The sequence below is a fragment of the Eucyclogobius newberryi genome, unplaced genomic scaffold (genome assembly GCF_026437365.1).
Source record: "Eucyclogobius newberryi isolate DKJ021-1_F unplaced genomic scaffold, fEucNew1.0.hap1 SCAF_5, whole genome shotgun sequence".
NCBI lineage: Eukaryota > Metazoa > Chordata > Actinopteri > Gobiiformes > Gobiidae > Eucyclogobius > Eucyclogobius newberryi.
Genome location: NW_027316167.1, coordinates 9,247,654 through 9,267,812, shown reverse-complemented (window position 1 = coordinate 9,267,812; position 20,159 = coordinate 9,247,654). Strand labels below are relative to the sequence as shown.

Sequence of the window (20,159 nt, the reverse complement as noted above, 5' to 3'; positions counted from 1 at the left end):
TCTCTCTCTCTCTCTCTCTCTCTCTCTCTCCTTCTCTATTTTTCTCTCTCTCTTTCGTTCTCTCTCTCCTTCTCTCTCTCTCTCTCTCTCTCTCCTTCTCTATTTTTCTCTCTCTCTTTCGTTCTCTCTCTCCTTCTCTCTCTCTCTCTCTCTCTCTCCTTCTCTATTTTTCTCCTTCTCTTTCGTTCTCTCTCTCCTTCTCTTTCTTTCTCTCTCTCTCTCTCCTTCTCTATTTTTCTCTCTCTCTTTTGTTCTCTCTCTCCTTCTCTTTCTTTCTCTCTCTCTCTCTCTCTCCTTCTCTATTTTTCTCTCTCTCTTTTGTTCTCTCTCTCCTTCTCTTTCTTTCTCTCTCTCTCTCTCTCTCTCTCTCTCTCTCTCCTTCTCTATTTTTCTCCTTCTCTTTCTTTCTCTCTCTCTCTCTCCTTCTCTATTTTTCTCTCTCTCTTTCGTTCTCTCTCTCCTTCTCTTTCTTTCTCTCTCTCTCTCTCTCTCCTTCTCTATTTTTCTCTCTCTCTTTTGTTCTCTCTCTCCTTCTCTTTCTTTCTCTCTCTCTCTCTCTCCTTCTCTATTTTTCTCTCTCTCTTTTGTTCTCTCTCTCCTTCTCTTTCTTTCTCTCTCTCTATCTCTCTCCTTCTCTATTTTTCTCTCTCTCTTTCGTTCTCTCTCTCCTTCTCTTTCTTTCTCTCTCTCTCTCTCTCTCTCCTTCTCTATTTTTCTCCTTCTCTTTCGTTCTCTCTCTCCTTCTCTTTCTTTCTCTCTCTCTCTCTCCTTCTCTATTTTTCTCTCTCTCTTTCGTTCTCTCTCTCCTTCTCTTTCTTTCTCTCTCTCTCTCTCTCTCCTTCTCTATTTTTCTCTCTCTCTTTTGTTCTCTCTCTCCTTCTCTTTCTTTCTCTCTCTCTCTCTCTCTCCTTCTCTATTTTTCTCCTTCTCTTTCGTTCTCTCTCTCCTTCTCTTTCTTTCTCTCTCTCTCTCTCCTTCTCTATTTTTCTCTCTCTCTTTCGTTCTCTCTCTCCTTCACTATCTTTCTTTTTCTCTCTATTCTCTCTCTTTCTCTCTCTCTTCCTCCCTCTCCTTTATTTACAGTACAGCATAAATTATTTACTTTGAAGACGTAGAGGTGGCGGTAAATGCACCTTTTCAGTTGTCTGCCAACCGCCATTAAAAGTAACACAACAACAACAACAACAACAACAACAACAACACAACCTGGAACTGACACAGTCTAAATGTTCTGTTCATTTTAATGTAGGCAGAACAGACAAATGGTTGTTTTTGTTCATTACACTGAGCTAATAAAAGTCAATATCTAACTTTAGTCATTACAAAACAAAAATGTCATGGTCAAAACTTTGTGATCGGCTATATTCTTGGACGCAATCAGTTCTGGAATAATGTTAGATTTAAGAATGATTAATCACATGGATGTCAATAATCTAAACTAAACACTTCTACTTATTGTATTTAAAATCACATTATGTTCCACTTTACGGGTCTATATATACATAAGCGTTTATCATAAGTCAACAATCAAATATTGCCCTAAACAAGAATGTGTCGGTTAATCTCACAATATCTATCGTCACGCACACATTTTCCCTTTTACCATTACCAAAGTGATGATTCTAAATGCTTTATTGAAATATTTACAACAACAAAACACTTTTATAAGACTCTATATCGTGTCTGTAAGATATTATATTACGTGTCAATGCCGGAACATCTTTTTCGCTACACTCTTCACTCTTTTATTCCCCGACTAATGGACCCCGGCTCCTGCTCCGGCCCAACGTGTACGACTTCTCCGACAGCCGCTCCATAAACCTTATTTAACACCTCCAAACTCAACTGAAAGGAGCAATAATTCCTGTCCGCTGCCTCTTCCGCACATCTGCTCATCCCCCCAATGAAATAAAACAAAGTCATCCTTCTCCTTTTTCCCGCCCGCTGTCTTTTCCTCCCCGTCGCCGGTTCCGTCTTACTCGCCGCCAGACGAAACGCACACACGCGCTCCGGCGGTAGAACGGCGAGTCGGGGCCCGGGCGCAGATGTTCGGAACAGATGGGCGTTCTGTGACTCGGGGGTCGAGGGAAAACGGCGAGACGGTGCCGCGCGTCGTTTGAATGAATACGACGTTTGATTATTAACGCGTCTACATTTGAAGGATGACTGTGTCGGCGATATTGAGCGGATCGCGAACCGGCGAAAGCTCGAGGGATCGCGTCGTTATGGCGATGATGTTCGTTAAGTCTCGGGATCTTGGCACAATGCTACAGCGTTTACTCACAAACAAGACAGGGCGAGGCTGAGGCTAATGATGATTTTTTTTGTTGACGAGTCTGGGATTCTTTTTCTGATTCGTCGACAAGTCAAACTGTTCATTTGGTTCGACGCGGTACGGAAATCGTTAGCATTCCTACATTTTTCCTTTGTGTTATGGTCTGAAAACAGAAGGAGGAAGAAGGATTATACTGAGGTCACTCTAGCAGCAGCAGAACGTTTTATCTGACACAATGAATCATTGTAGGGTTCAAGTGAAATGAATAATTGAACTGGCATGTCATTAGATATAAAGGAGTCGTTTAGTTCTAATAAAAAGTAGATGCTTTTACAACAATTGATGGCACGGAGGCACAACTCTGAGTTCTCCTCGGGCCGCGTGATATGGACAACGCTCCACATTTGGGACAAAGGCTGAAAAAGCTTGTTGTTATATATTAATATCAGAGTAGGCCGCGCTCCCTCTTTACTAATCTTTTTTTGCTCTGTTATTTTTACTAAGAGTAGAAGAGTTTTTTAATACGAGTTTTTAATAAGTTATCTGTTTTTTTATTATCATACTTCTGTACCTAATCTGTGTTGCAACAATGGAATTTCCCCATTTTGGCACAAATTAAAGTTATCGTATCTTATTATTCAGTTCTTTGACTTACACGTTGCCTAAATTTCTACCGCTTTTGTACTTGCATTGTTCATGTTTTAGATAAATTTTAACCAAATAAAGATTGTAATATCCTGACTGTAGGCTTATAGATATAGATTTATAGTAATTTACATTGATTTTGTTTATAATGCAGCTGTCTTTGTTAATATATTTCTGCATGTGTTTTAGAGTCTGGACAGTCTAGATAATCAGGACGATTATTATAACAGCCAACGCGTCGCGATTATGCCCATTAATCGCTAATCGCAGCACGACAAACGAGTGATTGACCGTGTTGCGTGGATACACCGGCTTGTGCACACGTGATACAAGTGCGTCGGCAGAAAAGTGATACATCGATGCAGTTCAAGTGACGAAATGACATCGGACTACTTTCTATTGTTGTCTCGGTTACTCATCCTAAACTGACGCTGATAGTGCTATCGCTAACGCCCGGAGCAGCTGAAACATGGACCGAAGCGCTCACGGAAGAGGCTCTGTGCAGCTATAAACTGTGTTATTGACGGACATGGTATTTGTCTTACCTCTTTGTTGTCTTCACCTTAAAAGACCGGCAGAGGAGCAAGGCTGATGCGCAACCTTTGTCTACATGCATGTGAAGTAGTTTACATGCATATGAAGTAGTTTACATGCATCTGATGTAGTTTACATGAATATAAAGTCGTTTACATACATCTGAAGTAGTTTACATACATCTGAAGTAGTTTACATACATCTGAAGTAGTTTACATGCATATGAAGTAGTTTACATGCATCTGAAGTAGTTTACATGCATCTGAAGTAGTTTACATGCATATAAAGTAGTTTACATACATCTGAAGTAGTTTACATGCATATGAAGTAGTTTACATGCAGATTAAGTAGTTTACATGCAGATTAAGTAGTTTACATTAAGTAGTTTACATGCAGATTAAGTAGTTTACATGCATATGAAGTAGTTTACATGCATATGAAGTTGCCGTGCACTCTCAGGCTTCTCATAATTTACAGGCATTTACAGCCTATTTTATACAGGCAATAATTTAGCTAAATTCAGCATCGCCCGCCCATGTTTATAAAGGCACAGCGTCAGACTGAACTGTGCTAATAAAGAAAAAAAAAGGCATGAAAGATAAGAAGATTCTTGTCAAAGAAATTGCAATAGGTATCAGATCGGTATTAAATCGGTATAGAGATAACAAACTATAAAAAATTGGATTGTGAGTCAATAATACAATGTTGTGCGTTGTGATTCCGGGTTAGTGCATACGTTGCTTGTAAGAAATGCATCTTGAACGAATCGTATCGCAGCGTAGCATATCGAGGCGCATGTCGTATCGGACAGAAATCTGAGAGTCCCATCATTACTGCAAATGTGTGTCTCTGCGCACGGGCGCGGCCGGCGGGATCCGATGCAGTGGGATAAAGGAACACGTCCAATTGCTCAGCGACCGACAGTACGCTTCATGAGCTCGACCACGTTCTCCAATCGCATCACTGTAGAAGTCATTGTCCATACTTGGTGGTGGGAAGATACGGCGGTAAAACGCTCTGGATCGAATCGAAGCTCCCAATCTGTGCCTTGGACCACTTCCAGTTTCTGCAAATGCTGAAGAACGATCGTTTTAGAGAAGTCATTATATAAGCGTCATACAACTTAGATTGCCTTCATGCTAATCTGTTTGGCTAAAGGCTGCCATAACATTCCTGTGTAAGCATAATTGCGCGTGTGCGTGGCATCTGAAGCCGTTCACAAACCTTCAAAGTAACCCCGAAAAACTGGCAAGTACCGAACCAGCCGCGCTGTTACTTCCCAGTTAATTGGAAATGCAAGAATAGGCTTTTCATGTTCTTCTTCTTGCGCTGTGACGTTATGACGTTTAATCAGACTGTATTCCCTTTTGCTAAAGTAATTTGTCAGTGTTTTTTTTCTCTCTCTCTTTCTCTAATTGTAACCAAATATAATAGGCTTTTTCCCCTTTTATCGCCGAGAGATGTTTCAGATGAACCGTTTCAGGTGTTTCCATGAACTCTATCGCGTCCGTCCACCCTGCCTTTAATAATTCATCTCATTTTTCAGCTTGCTTTTACGAATGATACTAATTTTCATAGCAATATCTAAGAAGGACATAGTTTGTTGGGTTCTTGCCTCCAGGGCGCCCGTGCTCGAACCGCAGCTGGCAACTGAACGCACAAGATAAAACAAAGCAGCTGTATTCAACGATAACACTGCAGCGATAGAAAGAAGACAAACATCTTTTTTCAATTTTGTTTCGCATCATACGTCAATATTTTGTTGTATTTTCATCAATACCGTCAATGCTAAAGGCCTTTTAATGCTGTATCATCTTCAAAACCATGTTGTGTTTTGCTCAAAATGCGCACCATCCACTGTGACTGGTGTACATCAACATGTCGAAGTGCATGAAGCTCGTCTAGTAACCGAACTGCCTCTGCTAATCAGCTTTGCATGTTTGAGTCTCGCTGTCATCGCTTTAAGCTCAGTGGAAAGCAGGTTTTACTCTGCAGGGCGCATTCCTAGCAGTTTAATGGCGCTGTATCTGATTTCTATGGACTTTTTAAACATGTTTTTCATAGTTTTGCGTCAACACTCCCCCCGCCATCTGTGTCAGGTGCTCCGTTTGTCCTTTAGAGCCCGTTCAGTACCTTTCTTTCAAGTATAACATTGTTTAGTGTGCTATTTCATTTTATATACTCAATAATGTGCACTGACGAGTTGTAGTAATAGATATGTTTACTGAAATACCTTTGATTTCAATATACAGTTTGTTCGGTTGAGTTCGTTTGACTAGTACACAGTCCCGGAATCAGTATTCAAACAGTACCTCAAAATTAGCTACTCAGTATGTGTATTGATTGTATTGATTGATCGCCCCATCACAACGTCGCCACAATGAGTTCATAAGTGCGCATTACCTCCTGGTCTATGAGGATAGAATGCACTGCAGTCTTATTTTGACCCTTTCAGTTGCTTTACAATTACAGATGCAGTTCATTTAGTTTCAGTCAAATCAGATTTCATCACACACAGTGGACATCATCAACAGTGTTCTTTTCATTTTGTTTGAAAGTATTTCTGTACACCTTCTGGTAGCGTATTTCATTTTGCTTTAAACATTATTTGAAGTACTTAATAATTGGCAAGGTCTTTAAATTTCATCACATTTGCTTTTAAAACTACTGGCTTAGTTTGTTCATAGTGCCTGACTTTATTTATCAGTGTTTGTAATAAAACAATATTATTAAATGTGATCTTTAATCGTCTTTGTATGTGGTTTCCATGTTAATTTGGCATTATATAATATTAGATACAATTTCAATGATCAATACATTACGATACATTACGATATGACATGCAAAACAAATCTGTGTCGTTAATAAAAAGCCTAAATAATGCATCATACAGAAGGACCAGTTGCGTGTGTGTTAAGTGTTTTTTCTGTGTGAAGCAGTGAAGAAATCTAGTCTTCCTCAAAGGTAAATAGAGACGTCGGCAGTGACAGAATCGGAGCACAAGTGTCGTGTCTCTTCTCACCTCTCTCTGTCGTCTCTCGTTTGTGTGCTGTTCCCTGTCAGACACGGCATATGTTCGCATCTTCATCAGCGACGTCAACGACAACAAGCCGGCGTTCGCTCAGGCCTCGTACGAAGTGGACGTGGACGAGGACGCCGACGTGGGCTTCGCCGTGCTCACCGTCAGCGCCAACGACGGGGACGAAGGTAATCCGGACGAACCGTGTTGTTTGCACGATTTAACGTTAAAGTGTTCTCTTGTCGTTACTTCAGTTCAGTACAATTGCATGTATTTTTGTCATGCCCAAAGTCCAAGCTGCAGTTGCACTTGCGTAGGTCGGATGATACGTGTGCATATTAGATAATAATTATGTGTTTTGTGAAGTTAAAAAAAAAGGAACAATAATAGTAATTTTAGAAAAAACGACGTGTGGACTGGACGGTTTTGGAATTCAAGACATTTCCACGTTCGGCCTTCTAGGAGGAGTTTCCTGATGATATCTTGTTAACGTTTCACCTGGAACTAATTTTCTTTGTTACCTTAACAGTCCTGTAATGGGCCATAGAATTCTTATTGTTTGCTGACTGTCGCTCCCTCATCACGCGTGAGTGCCTGATAAGCATCTGACTGGCCAGGGCTGTTTCCTGACCATGGTCTCACTATACTGTTGTATACCGCATTTAAAAAAAAAATCTAAAATGGCCCCCTTAACTCCTATTTCAAAACCATCTTCACCTCACTGTCCTGGTGGTTTTAGATGAAGATGCATAATGTAATCTGATGTATCTGTGCTGATACAGCCTTTTGTGCAGTGGCTGATTAGTCTCACCTGTAACGCTCTTTTCAAATGTCCTCACTGCACAAAGTGTTTTCCATCCACTGCAGTGAGGAAAGGTGCATAGAGCGTTACACTGGAGAAACGAAAAAGCCCTCACACTGCTATGAATAGCATTGAAATATATTAAAAAGATAATTTTGTTTTTCCCTCATGTGAGAACCGTAATACCAAAACCCTTGTTCCCAAACCTCCCAATTTCATTCTGTTTTTTAGGAGCCTACGTTTGTCAGGCAGACGTTTTTACTAATCTAGTGTCTATATATAGGCCCTATAGGAGTAAAGTGGTTGACCTTTCCAGTGCACTAATTAGGAAGCCTTGAAAGGATCTGAGAGCTTACATGAGCTCATTCGGAGACCACAGCAGGCAAAATGTCAACTCTCTGTGGGGAACGTATGATCACCAGAGGCGCCTATATTTAAACTATGTCCACATGACAATGTGCCATGATTAAACCCATAACGCAAATACACAGAGCACAAAGGTGTTTAATTTGATTATTTAAAAAAGAAAAAAACTTTTTTTTTTTTTTCAATTGACAAATGTTGGCGCATTAGGTCTCCAACTCCTATAAATGATTGGGTTTAACATAAACCAATATATAAAAAATATGATTAAAAAATGTATATCCATATGATATCAGTTGTTTTTGAACTACAGAAATTTAAGCTCAATCAAATCAGCTTCTACAATATTAAAAGGTTTGTTTCCATCTAGTGTGTCATTATGTTCCACCAGTTGATCTTATATTCATGATGGAGAGAGTGACCACTGCACAAAGAGAGTGACCACTGCACAAAGAGAGTGACCACTGCACAAAGAGAGTGACCGCTGCACAAAGAGAGTGACCACTGCACAAAGAGAGTGACCACTACACAAAGAGAGTGACCACTGCACAAAGAGAGTGACCACTGCACAAAGAGAGTGACCGCTGCACAAAGAGAGTGACCACTGCACAAAGAGAGTGACCGCTGCACAAAGAGAGTGACCGCTGCACAAAAAGAGTGACCGCTGCACAAAGAGAATGACCGCTGCACAAAGAGAGTGACCACTGCACAAAGAGAGTGACCGCTGCACAAAGAGAGTGACCACTGCACAAAGAGAGTGAGCGCTGCACAAAGAGAGTGACCACTGCACAAAGAGAGTGACCACTGCACAAAGAGAGTGACCACTGCACAAAGAGAGTGAGCGCTGCACAAAGAGAGTGAGCGCTGCACAAAGAGAGTGACCGCTGCACAAAGAGAGTGAGCGCTGCACAAAGAGAGTGACCGCTGCTGCTTCTCCAGCTCGTCCCAAACACTCTCACTGGGTTCAGCTCTGCAGTAGATTAGTCTCTGCTTCTCCTTAGACGTTTTCTCCGCTCGATGCCAATGATCTGACCCTTCTCAAACACACTGACATCTTTTCCATGACCACGGGATTTATCTTTCCACATGGTCGGTTCAGAAATGAGAATCCGCTCACTGCATCAGTCGGGTTTAAATACCGTGCTGCAGCTGAAAGATCATCACCCACGCTGCAATTATCCAATAGGAGGAGAGAAACTGTTTGCTGAGTTGAATCCAGGTGATGACTTTTTCTTTCTTTTTTTTTGGACAGGTAGTGTATGCATATAGACCTCTACAAACATGAAATAATAAAGGGATTATTCTTTCAGATTAGCAGTTCATATTTAAACATCTTATCGCAATGCTGATCCCACAAAAATCCAAATTGTTCAGCCCTAGCCATAATTATGTGAGAGGCCTATTGTATGCTTGGATTGTATGTTTTGAATACTTCCAACCTTTATGACTATTTTTAGATACCTTTTCGACTGAGATTGGACTTGCAAATAAGGCCTCGTTTCATACATCACTTTAATTTCTCAGCTATTCAACGCCTTTGGGAGGGAGTCGTGTAGCGTCCATGCATCTACAATGATGATGATGATGGCGTGCGAGGCGCTCTGACGGATGAGCTTTGAGTGACATTTCCCACAAAAACCCAAACATGTTCCTCAAGAGCTTATCTTAATCAGGCCATCAACGAGTTCCGTGAATTAATTATGTTTTCATAGAAGTACTAGTTTAGACCTGTAGAAGTACTAGTTTAGACCTGTAGAAGCACTAGTTTAGACCTGTAGAAGTACTAGTTTAGACCTGTAGAAGCACTAGTTTAGACCTGTAGAAGTACTAGTTTAGACCTGTAGAAGCACTAGTTTAGACCTGTAGAAGTACTAGTTTAGACCTGTAGAAGCACTAGTTTAGACCTGTAGAAGTACTAGTTTAGACCTGTAGAAGCACTAGTTTAGACCTGTAGAAGTACTAGTTTTGACCTGTAGAAGTACTAGTTTAGACCTGTAGAGGCACTAGTTTAGACCTGTAGAAGCACTAGTTTAGACCTGTAGAAGTACTAGTTTTGACCTGTAGAAGCACTAGTTTTGACCTTTAGAAGTACTAGTTTTGACCTGTAGAAGTACTAGTTTTAACCTGTAGAAGTACTAGTTTTGACCTGTAGAAGCACTAGTTTAGACCTGTAGAAGTACTAGTTTAGACCTGTAGAAGCACTAGTTTAGACCTGTAGAAGTACTAGTTTTGACCTGTAGAAGTACTAGTTTAGACCTGTAGAAGCACTAGTTTAGACCTGTAGAAGCACTAGTTTAGACCTGTAGAAGTACTAGTTTTGACCTGTAGAAGCACTAGTTTTGACCTTTAGAAGTACTAGTTTTGACCTGTAGAAGTACTAGTTTTGACCTGTAGAAGTACTAGTTTTGACCTGTAGAAGTACTAGTTTAGACCTGTAGAAGTACTAGTTTAGACCTGTAGAAGCACTAGTTTAGACCTGTAGAAGCACTAGTTTAGACCTGTAGAAGCACTAGTTTTGACCTTTAGAAGTACTAGTTTTGACCTGTAGAAGTACTAGTTTTGACCTGTAGAAGTACTAGTTTTGACCTTTAGAAGTACTAGTTTTGACCTGTAGAAGTACTAGTTTTGACCTGTAGAAGTACTAGTTTTGACCTGTAGAAGCACTAGTTTAGACCTGTAGAAGCACTAGTTTAGACCTGTAGAAGCACTAGTTTAGACCTGTAGAAGCACTAGTTTTGACCTTTAGAAGTACTAGTTTTGACCTGTAGAAGTACTAGTTTTGACCTGTAGAAGTACTAGTTTAGACCTGAAGAAGTATTAAAACTAAAACAACTCCATATCTCCATATACAATTTGTTCTGCCTACTTCAGGAAACAGTTTGCCATATCTGACTAAAAAAGGCTTAGCTTCCCATTTCAAGAACAACGCCTCTCTTTCCGTTGGCAGTCCAAAGCCGGTCCACTCCGCACCTTACAGCGTTTTTCCTGCAGATTAAGTCGTGCGGCGCGGCTCCCCGACGCCGTCCACCAGCACCGTAAATCTTCTCCGTATACTGCCCACAAATTGTCCATAAGGCAGCGGCGTGACACGTGTACCGAGAGGACTAACACCGCTTGCTTAGAAGGCTCTGAAATACACAAACTACCCTGCAGCGAGACGGGGAGAAGATTCTATTGAGAAGAATAAGTATCGTGCATTATCTAGCGTTTATCTTGGAGAGGAAGAGGAGCCCGCTGCGCACCTCACACTCGCACACGGAGCTGCGATGGAGAAAAGCCTGAGCAGACACGCGTTTGCTTACTTATGCCGGCGCTGCCAGCCTGTCGGAGCCTGTTGGAGGTCATTACCACCAGCCGGGAGAAAGTGGAGCTCTGTGTTTCAGATTAGCAAAGAGAGAAAAGGAGGGGCTTTACCAGGAAGTGATTAAGATTCTTATTTTCCTTCTCTCTTTTTTTGTTTTTAAATGCGCGTGCAGTAAAATTGTGTCGAAGTGGGCAATATTAAGAAAAAACATCTGCATTTTCTTTTGAGTATCCTGGAAAATATGTTGCAGTTCAACAGATATACATCGTTTTATAAGAGATTTAAGTACCAGGAAAAATGAGTTGCACTTGTCTGTTCCGTCTTCATTTGAACAGGTCTTTTTTGTAACAACTTCAGATGTTTTATTTATTAATATAGCCAGTATTAAAATGTGTGTATCTTCATATTCACATTATTGGTTTCTGACATCCCTGTGGACAGTCAGCACATGGATATCACACAGAAGCAGTCGGCCTCATACTGCTTCTATGGCTTTGCATGCACTTGTAATGTAGAGTAGTAAAGCTCAAACATCACCTTCAAACTGATTAAATACATAATCTACGCAGTTAACATATATTTAAAAAAGATCATTCTATATTTCTCGCTTCTAACATTAAAGTCGGATTATTGACTGCGTCGCCTGAGCAGACCCAGTTGCAGCTTTGGACTTATAGAGACAATTTATAACAATACATTTATAACAATATAACAATGTTTCAGTGTGTTCCTGTTGCTCCGACACTTTGACCAATCAGATTCAAATATTCGTCACGCCTTTTCCCCGCGACTGCTTTTGGCGATGTCGTCCGGGTTGAGTCATACACACATTCATCTGAAATATACAGTATTTACCAGACTTAGAGTGTACCTCACCTTAAGAAGCTTTGTGTGGCATAAATCCTGTGATGGGAGATTCCAACACATTATAAGTTGTAGTTAACGTGCCCTGAATCTTTTTTTGTGATGCATTTCGTGTTGTTTTCGTCTTGTTACATTTGCAGCCACTTGTACTGTGTCATAAATGTCATAAATGTAATAAATTGAAGCCCTTAAGTCCTTGTTTTAGTCAAATATGAGTAAAAGTGTATGGTTTTGTCTCCAGTTGAGAGAGGAAATGGGTTTGGATATTGGCACATCTGGGGAAACCTTCCTTTTCTCTGCATTCGGCTTGTTTGCTTGTTTGACTTGCTCCCCGCGCTCGCTCTTTTGTCCTTGGAGCCTCGGAGCCTGTCTAAATACTTAAGAGATTAAGTCCACCGCTGAGGAGGGCATGGAGAAAAGAAGAAAAGTAAAGAATGGCCGCAATTGCCACAGCCAGTCCCCAATGACTTATTTAAGATGTGTAACGGCAGCGGGGCAAAGTGGAGTGAATGAAACGATTCCCCTCGCAGCCATTTACATATTTTATGGAAGTTAGTATGGATTTGACAATGATGCAGTTGTACTTTTAACACGTAAAGTAGTATCCTTTGAGATCAAACCCAATGGCATAAAACACACGTATATATTTAGTTATTTCCCCTAATAGGATAGCAATGAAATCAGGTCAGTTTGGTCTTTTATGTAAAAAGATCTGCTCCAAAAGATGTTTTATTGTTTATTTTCATTTCTTTCTTTCTGGGACGTTGTAACTTTAACAGCTAAAAATATGTGGGTATCTCACTCCAAACCTGATTCATTATAGTTTTAATTCCAAAAAGTGAGGCAAATTTTTAATTTTTATACAAATTTTCAGAAAGATCTAGTTTTGAATAAGATCTGAAATTCCCGCTTGGAATGTTTTTTGTATTTAATGTGTCAATAATTGAAGCAATAAATTAAAACCTGACTCAATACATTTTTCTGATTTATATATGTCCAAAGCCAAACCATATATTATTATTTATGATTACTTATATTATTTTTTTTATATTTATATTATTATTTATAGCTTAAAACGTTACATGATTTAACACTTGTAATATTTGTTTTTTTTTCTCACAGTTAAAGTAAACTAAAAGTGAAGTTTCAAATTGATGTCAAATGTCAAATGTTAATATCTCGCCTTAAATTAACTACACATTGCATCTAATTCTAAAACCTTGTATGTTCTTTGACATGTCCAAATGAAATTTAAAAATATTCCTGAAAAGTCTTTATTTATTGTTTGTATTCGATTCATCCAATAGGCTCCTAACCAAATAAAAGTGTCCTTGCTGGCAGCTTTTCACTCAGTGCTCTGGGTGCGTTTGATTTCCACCCCCGCAGAGTGTTTCCAACTGTTTGTTCCAACACAACTCTCGGAAAAATAAAAGCTTCAGCCATTTTGAAAATACCGTCTCTCACGAGGCTCGTCAGACAGGTGCCGTGTCAGGGCGCGAGAAGTTGCACGGAAACAGACAGTAGGAATAATTTTAGACTTCGAGGACAATTTGTGAATAAGTTCATTAACAAGTTGGGCCCAAAGTGTCATCACGCACTCGTTTGCATCTCGCGCTGTGGGCTGGGCCAATGAAACGTCTCAAAACAAAGGATTTCTCTTCTGTCACACCCCCAAAGACCTTATTTGTCCAGAAATGTCTTACTGTGGTCACGAGGGGCCAGTGGACATACAGAAACCACTCCAGACGGAGCGCCGAGCTGTTTGTCTCAGGTCGTTTGCAGCTAATGCTAATCCTAGTTTACATATTATTGCACGGCTATGCTAATACTACTCGCGGACAGTTTTATCCAGCCTAATTTACAACTGTCCCGGTGTTATATTTAAGGATCAGACACAATGTTCATGCTCTTGAAAGCTTTGAGGGCGTGTCCGGTGCAGAGGGCATGTCCGGTGCAGAGGGCGTGTCCGGTGCAGAGGGCGTGTCCGGTGCAGAGGGCGTGTCCAGTGCAGAGGGCTCGTGGACGAGGAAGCTTGGACGTAAATGTCGCTGCTTTTAAGTAGTAGTAGGAGTAGTAGTAGTAGTTTGAAGGATCAGAGATAATAACTTCTGTCTTCATGAAGTATCAGTCCTTTTAGTTTTCAATTTTATGCACCGTTTTTCATGACTTTGAACAGCGGGACAGGCGACAGCGGTAACGTCTTCCAAATGGCGGTGACGTGACAGAAACAGTACAATCGGGGCGTCTGCCATGATATTATTTAGGCGTTTATCATCAGGTTTTATGTATTAGACGTATTGTGCAAGTTGTTTAACCAAAACCAATGGGACAAACTATTAAAAACAGTGTGTAACCCGAGTGTAGCATCACAGAATCTCACTGTTACTGTTGGTAAGTGGGATAAAACTTAGCACAGGCAGGTAACGGGAGGAAATGCACTATAACTTTATACTGGTTCTGAACATTTGGACATTTCGAGCGGGTGAATTGCAGACTGCCTGTCACACCAACGCGGCCACAGAGGTGTACGCCGTTCTGCAATATATCACATGGTTTTGTTGGTTGGTGTAAAGTGGTGGTCACAATATAATCGTTAGAAGAAGAAAAAAAGTTTTGAAGTACTTTCCTATTTGGTTATTTTTGTCACATTATGTTACCAATTTTATTCATTTTCATTTCATGTAAAGCTGGTCGGATACTAAAGAAATGGTGATATGTTAAAAAGTTAATTGAAGATTTAACTCGGGCTGTGTAATAAAGGAAAATTCAATAAGATTTTGTTATTTTTAATCTGTAATTATATAGAGGTTCACACACCCAGCTGCACCAGTCTTAAGTCAATAAAAACATGTTCAGTTCAAACTTTGAAGAAGGACATTTTACTATTGATTATGTTAGATTATATTTTTCTACATTGTCTAAGTTCAAGAAATTGATATTAAAAAAAATGTATATGTTTTTAATGAAAGGAAATGTACCGTATTTTCCTGACTATACGTTTTTTCATCATTTTGGCCGGAGTGCGACTTATACTTATATTTATACTTATAGACTTATACTCGGGAGCGACTTATATGTGATATTATTTGTTATTTTCACACTTGCAACCGCATTTCTTACTCCAGTGCGACTTATATATGTTTTTTCTTCTCTATTATGCATTTTTTGGTTCAGTGCGACTTACAGTCATATTACTGTCATATTCCGCATCCCGAGACGTCTCTGTCCTTTGATCTTGGTAATAATTGTGAACAATCAACGGCCTTTCTTCTTATATTATCTATCGCAACACAAACATTGTATATTGTGACTGTATATTCACGGGTTGTGTACAAACGCATTCACCAGTGCACACAGCCAGTTCCCAGAGCAGAACAGATGAAGCGCCCTGTCGTCGCTGAACTCCATCGCGCTCTTTCGCTCTTCTCGCAGGTGGGAACGCCAAGCTTCGCTACCAGATCACATCGGGGAACACGAGAGGCGTGTTCGACGTGGAGCCGGAGGTCGGAACCATCTTCGTCGCTCAGCCCCTGGACTACGAGCAGAACAAAAGGTGAGAGATAATCCCCCCCGACACATCCGGTAAGCGCCAACTTTCTCACTTCCCTTCTGGCTCCTGTGTGCGAGTGAGATGAGAGCGCAAACATCTCTGTGTCTGAGCTAAACAAGGAAGCAAAGGGTATTATCTGTATGTTATGTATATTTTAGATGGTATTGTGACATCCAAATAGGACTGTAGGTTTGAATTTAATATGAATTTGACTAAAATGCAAAAAAAGATACAGATTACATTTAAGATTGTTCTATTTTGCTGATAGGAAAGCATTACATCACAATAGGAAATGCCATACCTGTTACCTAGCAATCATCAAAACTCTTCTAATGTGCACAGACATTATTATTTGACAAGTAAAATATATTAAAACACCTTTATCGTTGAATGAATGTTTAAAGGGTCTGAAAAATCATGTTTCTTGTTTTAATTGTGTCAAACGTGTTCCTCGAGAACAGAAAAGCTTTTCCCGGACCAAAATCAGCTGACATTACTACAGTACTTTTAGATTGGACTGTTAGTCGTCCATAGCAACATGGTGTGAAAACCAGTGGCATGCGGTCGGGGCAATCAAGGCGATCTGTGAACCGAGAGTCACAACTATATTTAAATTGTTCTGAAATATATCCAAAGAAGACACTTTCTCTTCACTTCTGCTGCTGAAGCTTTGCTGGAAGTTAGTGTTTTTAGTGGCCCCTACAGGCCGCTGTGCATTACTGCGGGAAGCATGATTCTTATTTTGCCGCAGCTGCTCAGTCTGTGGCCGTGTTCGGCTCTCTAACGTGAGAGTCTCTAACATCTGCACATGCACTCTGAGGACCACACAGCCTCAAACTCATGGATCTGTGCTCAAACCTGCTGAATAAAGGATGTTTGCAGGTTCTGCCCTAACTGAGCATGTGCAGAGGAGAGAAGCCCTAACTGAGCATGTGCAGAGGAGAAGCTCTAACTGAGCATGTGCAGAGGAGAGAAGCCCTAACTTAGCATGTGCAGAGGAGAAGCCCAAACTGAGCATGTGCAGAGGAGAGAAGCCCTAACTGAGCATGTGCAGAGGAGAAGCTCTAACTGAGCATGTGCAGAGGAGAGAAGCCCTAACTTAGCATGTGCAGAGGAGAAGCCCAAACTGAGCATGTGCAGAGAAGAAGAGAAGCCCAAACTGAGCAGGTGCAGAGGAGAAGAGAAGCCCTAACTGAGCAGGTGCAGAGGAGAAGTGAAGCCCTAACTGAGCAGGTGCAGAGGAGAAGTGAAGCCCTAACTGAGCATGTGCAGAGGAGAAGTGAAGCAACAGCAGCGCCAAGTTTCAACAACTTATTTTTTATTTATTTAAGGACATAGCGTTTACATTGGACAAACCAGATGCAATATTTTAAGTGTATGTCACAGAATATGCAAATTTTCAACACCTGTCCATTGGGCCAATTTAGAGTTGCCAATTTTACCTAACACATGCATGTCTTTGGACTAATATATATATCTTTTATTTTTTATAAATCTATCTATCTTTTAGAGCCAAGTTTGTGTTTGTATCTGAGGCTTCTGATGATTAGGCGTTGGTTAGAAATACAGGCGGTCATTTAACAACATAGAATGCTAATCATTACTTCACGGATCAATCATTACACGTTGTATGTGAGTCTATTTAGCACATTCAGCATAATTTCCTGTTATTGGAGTTTAGCTCAGTAGGATAGGTCGCCCTTCACCTGGGAGACCGGGGTTTAGCATGTTAGTATTTTAAAATATATATAAAATTCCACTTTTGCGTGTGAACGTTATGCACTAAATATTGATGACCACCCCGAGTCAGCTTGCTCATCCATAAACGTCACCACACACTACTGCTAAAAAGACCCAAGGCAAAGTAAAAGTAGTAGGATGTTTTCCAAGACAAATAACCAGCTAATGTTATGACAACAAAACGTACGCTATTAAACGCTGTTAAAGAGCGGACTCTGTGATTTCATGACTGTTCACATCAAAATACACATTATCCAAGCTAAAAGCACATTAATGCAAAATATTTGGAACCTTGACTTCTCATTTCGTAATCCCCAGTTCCCGAGGATCTCACGAACGCAGCAATACTCTCCCTCGTGTGATGTCATCAATATGTTTGAGAACTCCTCCTCTAATTTTTAACCAATTTTTACATCATGGATCTAACTGACAGTTCAAATTAACTTCGTTGCTCAAAGAAGGATTTGTTTCTTGCCAACAATGTTCCATAAATCCCCAGTTTGACTTTCTTCTCACTTCTAGCTCCAGCGTTGCCGTCAGAACAAAGCATGTTGTAACTTTCCCTGTGTTTACCGGTGTTTGGCTAATTGAATGCACTTTGTCCTATGTTGTACCCGTTTCCTCTGATCTCAGCAGACTCATATTTAATTACCTTTTTTTAGAAAGGCGTGCGCTCGAAGTGTCAACCCCGGTCCGTTTGCGGCACTAATGATGCTGGTTTCGTCCCCCTCACATGCGCAGGTACAAGCTTCATCTCCTGGCTTCGGACGGCAAATGGGAGGACTACACCAGCGTTGCAGTAAACGTGGTCAACAAGAACGACGAAGCGCCCGTGTTCACCGTTAATGAGTACTACGGCAGCGTCACGGAGGAGCTGGACGGGTCCCCCGTCTTTGTTCTGCAGGTACAGCCACGTGATCGGGCTGCGTACAAACATGTGCAAATAATATACATGTAAATGCTGTCATCCATATGCAGGTGAGAATGAGTGAAATGCATTAGTTTGAGTGGACGGATCATTATATGAATAGCTACAGGGGCAAAGCTACATAAAGTGCAGGTGATTTGAAGGGCCTTTTAAGACAATAGAGACAATTAAGATTAAATTGATGATTGGAGACGTAGTAATGTATCAGACAATATTTAACACATTTGTCTCCGTAATAATCATGAATAATTGTTAAATTGTGATGTTTTTTCATGACATCCCAAGAGCGTAGTTGTTGTCAATTTTTTTTTTTTTTTTTTTTTATTGTTTTACCAAATGTTTTGACCCTGCTAAAACATGGAAAACAGAACGCTGCAACGGTCCAGATGCTGCTCCCTCATCATGCATTCTGTTTTCTGTCATGGTAAAGTTAACCAACATTTGAGCACCACATGCTAACAGCACACTTCCTGCTTCGCTAATTAGATAAATATTACATTATTAGATAAATATTACATTTTGTCTGATAGAAAAAGTAGTCTTTCTCAGAGGATGGTGCTCAAGCTGACATACTTCCCCCAGCATAGTTGCTCCTAGGGCAGCGGAGCTGAAACTGTCGGTTTATATTTCTGTTCTTAACTGGTCTGACCATAAGCCATGGGCCAAGCACAATGACCTCGGTTTTTTCAGGGTTAAGAAGCAAGTAGTTAAGTGTCATCCAGGTTTTTATATCCTTCAGACAAGCACTAAGTCTTTCATTTCAAGTTACATATTTCCAATGGACTCATTATCTAGCATGCACTGTATCTGTGCGTCGTAAATGAATAGATCTAATATAAACCCTGCTGAGCAATAAAGGATCCATTAAATTCACTCCACGCATTGAGTTAATTGGTTAATGTACATCTATTATCACATAATTACCTGTCATAAAAAGAAAATAATTGAATAAAAGTACATTTACTATAACAACGTATTACAAGTTTTGCCTTCACTTTAAATCTAGCTCACAGTAAACAGCTAAATTAATCAATACGTTTATTTAAATGTAATTATCAATTGCTCTCTATATGACGACATTTAGGTTGAATAAGCAGTCGCAACTTTAAAATGTTGTTTGTCAAAATAATTGGTTGCATTGGATTTCTAATTGAGTTCAGAGGTGCAGAAAATTTGTTTTTTTATAGAACAAGCTGCAAACATGTTTTTTTAGAGGAACCAAAGTTCATTTTCAATCTACATCAACCTCAATTACCACTCCAAATTGGAACATCTTTATCCTGTCGGGCCCGTAATTGTTTCTGATGTGCCGTGAATGAGTGAAACGAGAGAGGTCGAGGGGGCCTTGGATGCGAGCCAGGGCCAAGTACCTCCGAGTCTCCCCGCGCTGGAATTGAAGTCAAGGGATCCTCTTCACGCGCTGCGATTTAAATAATTCAACGGTTAAAAAAATGTGTCTCCGCAGGTCACGGCGTCCGACCCAGACAAGGATGCCGACCAGGAGGCACTGCGCTACTCCCTCCACGGACAGGGCGCCGACAGCGAATTCATAATCGATGAGGTGACGGGCAAAATCTACGCCCAGCGGACCCTCGACCGCGAGGAGCGGGCCGTCTGGAGGTTCGTCGTCCTGGCCACGGACGAGAGCGGCGAGGGGCTCACCGGCTTCACCGACGTCATCATCAACGTGTGGGACATCAACGACAACGCCCCCGTCTTCACCTGCGCCCCGAGCTGCCACGGCGACGTCGCGGAGAACTCACCGCCCGGGACGCTGGTGATGGAGATGACGGCGACGGACCTGGACGATTCGGCCGTGGGGCAGAACGCCGTGCTCTCCTACAGGATCGTGGGGAGTTTGGACGCGACCCACGTGGAAATAGGAGGGCTGCCGACTTTCTCAGACATGTTCAGCATCAACCCTACGACCGGGACCATTACCGTGGCGATGAACGGCTTGGACAGGGAGCAGGTGGAGTCCTATTTGCTGGTGGTGGAGGCCCGGGACGGAGGGGGGACGCCGGGAACGGGAACGGCGACCATTCTGATCAAAGATGTGAACGATCACGCGCCGAGGTTCACGGATCACACGTGTACGGCCAAAGTGTCTGAAAATGCAGAGCCCAATTCTGAGG

At 41.1% G+C, this 20,159-nt stretch overlaps 1 protein-coding gene across 1 annotated transcript in view; it reads left to right on the top strand.

The window, feature by feature from the left end:
* LOC140381576 (neural-cadherin) overlaps positions 1-20,159 on the top strand; it is a 466,796-nt gene that overhangs the window by 237,114 nt on the left and 209,523 nt on the right. The window contains exons 16-19 of the mRNA XM_072465639.1: positions 6,518-6,661; positions 15,239-15,359; positions 17,838-18,000; positions 19,490-20,158. Coding sequence (XP_072321740.1) covers positions 6,518-6,661; positions 15,239-15,359; positions 17,838-18,000; positions 19,490-20,158 — 1,097 coding nt within the window. The remainder of the gene's footprint in view (positions 1-6,517; positions 6,662-15,238; positions 15,360-17,837; positions 18,001-19,489; position 20,159) is intronic.